This window comes from Theropithecus gelada, chromosome 15 (assembly GCF_003255815.1).
Source record: "Theropithecus gelada isolate Dixy chromosome 15, Tgel_1.0, whole genome shotgun sequence".
In the NCBI taxonomy this organism is placed as follows: Eukaryota; Metazoa; Chordata; class Mammalia; order Primates; family Cercopithecidae; genus Theropithecus; species Theropithecus gelada.
Genome location: NC_037683.1, coordinates 83,207,938 through 83,214,503, shown reverse-complemented (window position 1 = coordinate 83,214,503; position 6,566 = coordinate 83,207,938). Strand labels below are relative to the sequence as shown.

Genomic DNA, 6,566 nt, shown 5'->3' with positions numbered 1-6,566 from the left:
ATCTCTCTGGCTGGGAAAATAAAGCGGACAAGCTCTGAAAAACGCCCAGGACTAGACTAACTGTTAAGAGGCCCTGCACCCTCAGTTGAACATTCCTTCAAGAGTGCCCGGGGACCTGGCCAGGGGTGTTCAGGCAGGTGTCTGACTCTCGTGGAGTGTGTCTTGAGGTTCCCTTTCTCCTCGGTCCGGAGTGGCCTAAAAATTAAAATAAGAAAATCGGCGGCCTGAGAGAACTTTGCAAACACACGTGCACCATCTTCCCTGACGCTTAGAAAGTCCGTTACTCGCGCGGAGGCGAACCCCTCCACTCACTGGGAGGCCACCAGCTCTACCTAACGCCACGCCCAGGCCGCCGACAGGCTGACCCGGAAGTGCTCGGCGGCGGCTGCGGCGACGGGGGCGCGGCCTAGCCGGCGCACCCGCGCGCGCGCTCTCCGCGGAACTCCTGCTGGCGGCCCGGCTCACGCGGAGGCGCGCCCGAACAGTCGCGGCCGCCGCCAACATGGCCGAGACCAGCGAGGAAGTGGCGGTGCTGGTGCAGCGGGTAGTGAAGGACATCACTAACGCCTTCAGGAGGAACCCGCACATGTGAGTCGCGCGCCTCCGCCACCTCCGAGGGTCGTCGGGAGCGGGCGGGGGCGGGGCCAAGCGTCCACCCGACCTCGGGCGGCGGGCTGACCACGGGTCCTGGCCCACGCGCCCTTCTAGGGAGGAGGCAGAGCCGTGTCGGGCGCCGCTGGCCGGGCTTTCCGCTACCGGGACGCGCTGGCGGACGAGTCCCTAGAAGTGACCTCGAAAAATGGAAACGGAACGACTTTCTCTCTCCCTTCCCACCTTTTCATAGGAGTTCACGAAACTCCAAAGACTTCCCCCGTAGGTCCACATCCTTCCTCTGTTTAAGGTACACGGGCGCACGCAACAATGTGGGTCTGTGCATACCTTGTAAACGCAACTCTTGAGATTCATCCCGGTCATTGGCAAGAGGGGGTAACCGATCGTCTTAGTCTTAATGAGCCCTAAACCCCTCAGTTTACTAACTAAAGGTGGTTTGAGGCTGCTTTTGACTTTCGCCTTACTTGCCACAAAATTGTAAATTGACTCCGATAAAACATTGTGTTTTGAAGGTGAACGGAGCATTCAAGGGAAGCTTCTGTGGGCGCGGTGTGGAGTCTGGGATAATGCAAATGAAACCTCGATACTTTTTAGCATAAGCGGATTCATAGTTACAAGGAGCATGTTAACTCATTTTTATCCCAGCACTGCTGCCCTCTTTAACGGGACACTGCAGAACTGACACATGTATCTCTTCCGTTTTACTTGAAGTACTCTTGGAAGATACCACAAGAGTCTACTTTTTGTAACACTTTGCTTTTGTGTAACAAGTGAAAAGAAAACTATTAGAGAGAGATCTCCATTATACAAAGGTGTAGGGAAGAAGCAACAGTGTACCTCCTTTCCCGTACCTCTTCCTCCTCAAAGAAAAGAAACATGGCATTCAGTTCTGCATTATTTTCACTTTAGTTGTTTTTGGAGTTTATTTTTACTTTTATCCTTTAGACTGGAACTCAATTTTTTTTTTTTTTAAGTATTCTAACAGGTTCAGCTTTTCTGCCTAAAAAAGTTGCCAAACTTGTATCGTACCAAAGTGTTCTTTTCCTCCAAGGAGATGATTGTAAAAGAGTTAAGAAGCTCTCGGATGTTTGCTCCCTTGTGGCACAGAATTGGAGACGTGCAACTATGCCACATTAAAAACAAAACACTGCTGGCCTCAAAACACACCTGCCACCTCTGACAGCATCCACTTCCCTCCCCCTTATGACTGCTGCCTTTTTCAAAATGAGAGTGTTTGGAATGATTTCCTGGCAGTATCCATAGTGGTTGCTGAGCCTTCTAAAGAATGCTTTGATGCCTTGCTGTATATCAGTCTTTCGATTTCTTTTTGAGAATGGGAGCCTTAGTGCAAGTAAGAGACAACCTCAAAAAAAAAAAAAAAAAAAAAGTTGGACAAATGAAGAGTGTATTTTCTCATCACTGGTATTATTTTTCTAGAAGAAATTACAGCAGAGATTAGAAGTCTAATAAAAAATATTGTAATCATCTTATGTTCTCTTCTTTGAGGTAGACTAAAAGAGCATCATTATATTTGAAGAAACCAAGATTGAATGTTCATTGGCTTGGCAGTTTAACAGTGCAGTTTGGAACACGTCCCAGTTCTTGTGGATCACATTTACGGAAGCTCTTAAAGGACTTTAATGCCCCTCCCTAATCCTTTTTCTACTGTGAAACCTCATCAATATATTCTCAATGTATAATTTATTAGTAATAAGGGTTTGGCTCATTCGAGATTTAAAACTTTGAGATAAGTTGGATATTCGGAATAATGAAATGATTTGTAATATGGATCTTAAACATTTGAATAGCTTACCTCACTGTTTAATACTAGTCATCAGCTATATTTGAGTACATATTCCCCACAGTAAAACTATTTTCAATAATATTACTATGCATCTTTTTAAGTGCTTTATAATTTGGGCTTTTGAAAATTGCCTGCACTTTCTTCCCTTAATTTAGCCCATTTACGCCCAAAATAAAGAGGCTGTGTTTCTTTTCTTTTTTTAAAAAAAGCATTGTTTATCTGTGACATTTGTATCTAACTTTACTGTATCTAATTACACTTTCAGTATTATAAAAGTTTCCTTCTCCAAACTTAAGGTCGGTTGTAATTTTATTAGCCAACATCTACTTCATTAAATACACTGTTTGTTTATGTAGAAATATTTAGCCAGAAGGAGTTGAGGATGCAGTGGTGAGATGTGGGTTTTGTTACTGTATGATGTGAATAGGTACCTTCTCAGCCTCAGTGTCCTCTTGATCTTGTGAGGCTGATGAGAACACAGGAAAATCACCTCACACAGTGGTACTTAGTTGCCACTCAATAAATATTAGACCTTCCCTGAATCTCTGTTCCTCACCAAAAATATATTGGCCAAATAATTGGTGAATATGAAGCACTTTATAAACTGGATAATACTATATAAATGCTGTTTTTATGGTTGACTCTTAGATAATCATATCGGATTCTCTAAAACGGTAAACTTGACCTAGGGATAGTCTTTAACTTAGTGTATGGACCCTGTGCTAGTGTAGAAGACAACAGTTTACAATGTAAATAGTCATGTTAAAATTATCTTATTCAGCAAGTTACTGTTTTTTCTATTAAATATTGAACTCTCCCTGTTTATGAGGTGTTGTGGGTACCATCTTTACTATGTGAAACAAGTTTAAAATACAGTTCTTGAACCCAAGGCACTAACAGAAATTTATGTAATGGTGGAAATTTTCTATGTCTGTGCTGTTCGCTATGGTAGCCACTAGCCATGGTAGCTATTGAGCAATTGAAATGTCCCTAATATGGACAGGAACCAAATTTTAAATTTTATGTAATTTAAATTGATTTGTACGTAGTGGCTCCATGTGCCCAGTGACTACTGTGATGTGTAGTGCAGGTGTAGATGAGACCTAAGACCAACTGCATGAATAGTAAATTAACACTCCAAAGTAGTTTATAATAAAAGCTGGATAGCAGCATGGTGAGCAAGTGCTATGGGAGTCTAATAGAAGTGGAGAGGAGGCTGGTTATGTCTGGGATAGGGCTCTTAGTGGAAATGGGTTTTAAGCCGAATATTAAAGTCTGGGTAGGATTTGTAGTCTCAGCGGGAGCCAGAGACCTCCATAGGGAACAGTGAATTGACTTAAAGAAGCAAACTGTGACTGAGAAGGTACAGTAGGGCCAGATTATGGAAATCCTTGAGTCTCATTTAATTTCTTTCATTCCATTTATACATTCTGCAAAAGATTACCTCTGTTTGACAGGCACAATGCTGGTCTCTGGGTATACAGGGTTCAAAGCTGGGTGGCTTAATGAACAAACCAGACATGGTCCCTGTCCTAATGGGATGTTAAGCAGTCAACATACAGATTATGAAAAGAGTCAGAAAAAGTAAGAAGGGTATTTAGATTAACAACATGGAGGCCTAATTTAGAGTATGAGGTCAAGATAGTTCTTTCTGAGGCAATAGCATTTAAACTGAATGAGACATGAGGGGTGAAGAAAAGCTGGCTCATGGATGCACACTTCTAAGGCAATGGGTAGGCACCAGTGAACATTATTTAGTAAAGAATAATGAAAGGCAGTTTTAGATTGTCTGCAAGGTGAACTGAAGAATAGAAAGCCAGAGTTTACTGGGCTTCGCTTCTTTTTTTTTTTTTTTTTTTTGAGACAGAGTCTCGCTCTGTCGCCCAGGCTGGAGTGCAGTGGCCGGATCTCAGCTCACTGCAAGCTCCGCCTCCCGGGTTTACTCCATTCTCCTGCCTCAGCCTCCCGAGTAGCTGGGACTACAGGCGCCCGCCACCTCACCCGGCTAGTTTTTTATGTATTTTTAGTAGAGACGGGGTTTCACCGTGTTCGCCAGGATGGTCTCGATCTCCTGACCTTGTGATCCGCCCGTCTCGGCCTCCCAAAGTGCTGGGATTACAGGCTTGAGCCACCGCGCCCGGCCTGCTGGGCTTCTTGTATCTGATTTTTATTTATTTAAATAATAGTGTAGTATAGTGTAAAAATTTGAGTTTAGAGTTTGACAGTCTAAGCTGTCAAACTGGATTTGAATCTTTGCTTGTCATTTATTAACTGAGTAGACAGACAAGACTCTTCATCTGTAAAATGGGATCAGAATTCCTACTTTATGAGATTATTGTGCAGAATAAAATAGTATATGTAAAACCTAACCGTGCATGGCAAATAACAAACAATAAACAGTAGTAATCTGTGTAGCTTTTTCTAAATAAGGTCAGTAATATAATTTCAGTGAAACATTAAGTTGATAATCTTTGGAATTAATGAGAAAGCCTATAAGGTTTCTGAAGTATCTAAATCACCAGGAGAATTTTAATTATCAATATGCAAGGGTCAGTTCATTTAGATGTTTTACTAGCTTTCCTTTTTGGTCATGCTGGAAAGAATTCCATTTCTTTTGGGGGGTGGGAGCAGAACAAAACCAAAATAACTACTGTTTAGATTTAAAATGTTTTTACCATTTCCTGAATCCTTGGACTGTTTTCTGTTTGGTTGCTCCACATTACAGGATTCAGTTTTAGTATTTGGGTACCATCCATCTCTCCCAGAAGGTAAGCTGGTTGATACAACTTTTGTGGATAAGTGGCTGTATTCTAGTTGGTGGTGTTTCTGAGAAGTATATATAGGACAAGCTATCTAAACATGAGGAACAAAGTCAGTATCAGTGTTACATGAACTGTGAACATCATCTGGAAGCCAGTGAATGGATCCCCATTGTGATGTGAGGCACTCAGAGAGATGTAGCATAGTGTGATCTTAAGTAAATGTGCTGGTTTATTCCACATTGCTCTGCCTTTGGAGCAGCCTGTGATGAAGGTAACCTAAAAAGTGAGTACCATTAGAACTTGATTGCCGTCCCAAACCATTATATCTTTAAAAATCCTACGATCTTCTTAGTTATGCAGGTAATCGAATACCTTGTTAAATACTAGGAATATAAATGGCCAGAAACCTCACAATGTAAAAGAGTGAAATTTATTGGTAGTGAAAGAGTGCAAACATTGCTCTCATAAGACTATTTTGTAAAGAAATAACTAGAGATATGTTTGATATTTATAGCACATTCATTGCAACCATTAAAAATATCAAAATTGATTATGTGGGAAAATATTTAATGCGGATTGCTCAGTTTTTTCCCTAAAGGATTATAGAATATGCTCAATATGATCCCAGTTTTTGAAAATACTTAGGAAAAAAGGATGTATACCCAGCTGGGCACAGTGACTCACACCTGTAATCCTGACACTTTGGGAAGCTGAGGTGGGAGGATCACTTGAGGCCAGGAGTTTGAGACCAGCCTGGTTAACATAGTGGGTCTCTCTCTCTCTCTCTCTCTCTCTCTCTCTCTCCCTCCCTCTCTCCCCATATATATGTATATATATATATAAACTTCTTGAGCCCAGGAGTTGGAGGCTGCAGTGAGTGAGGATTGCACCACGTCACTCCAGCCTGGATGACAGAGCAAGATCCTGTCTCAAAAAAAAAAAAAGATATATACCCAAACATGTTAATAGCTAAAGAGGGATTGCAAGTACTTTTAGTTTTTGTTTTTGTTTTTGTTTTTCCTGAGTTTTCCCAGTGTTTCTTGAGTATAGAATTAGAACTTAAATTTACAGAAAAATAGAAGGAATTGATCTAAATCCTGTTTTGCTCTTCGTTCTAGTTTCGTGGGTTTAGGCTAAGAATTAGGAGGCCCCGATTCTTAACTTAGCCACTAGCAATATGACCTTAGGTAATCCTCATAAACCTCACTGGACCTCAATTTCCTCATCAGATTAAATGACAGAGAAACGCAGTCCCTTCCAACTTTAAAATGATTCTGGAAGGAATCTATTCGAAATTGGCTAGAAAAAAGTGGACTGTGACTTATGGGATGAGACACAGAAGTCTGAAGTCAAACACACTATTATTTGAAAGCTTACTGACCTATCTG

At 41.6% G+C, this 6,566-nt stretch overlaps 1 protein-coding gene across 2 annotated transcripts in view; it reads left to right on the top strand.

The window, feature by feature from the left end:
- Positions 1-453: 453 nt before the first annotated feature.
- The window catches only part of PTAR1 (protein prenyltransferase alpha subunit repeat containing 1), a 50,504-nt gene continuing 44,391 nt past the window's right edge, over positions 454-6,566 (top strand). For both annotated transcript variants that reach the window (XM_025360178.1, XM_025360177.1), the window contains exon 1: positions 454-588. In XM_025360178.1, the coding sequence (XP_025215963.1) occupies positions 503-588 (86 nt within the window). In that variant the 5' untranslated portion in view covers positions 454-502. The remainder of the gene's footprint in view (positions 589-6,566) is intronic.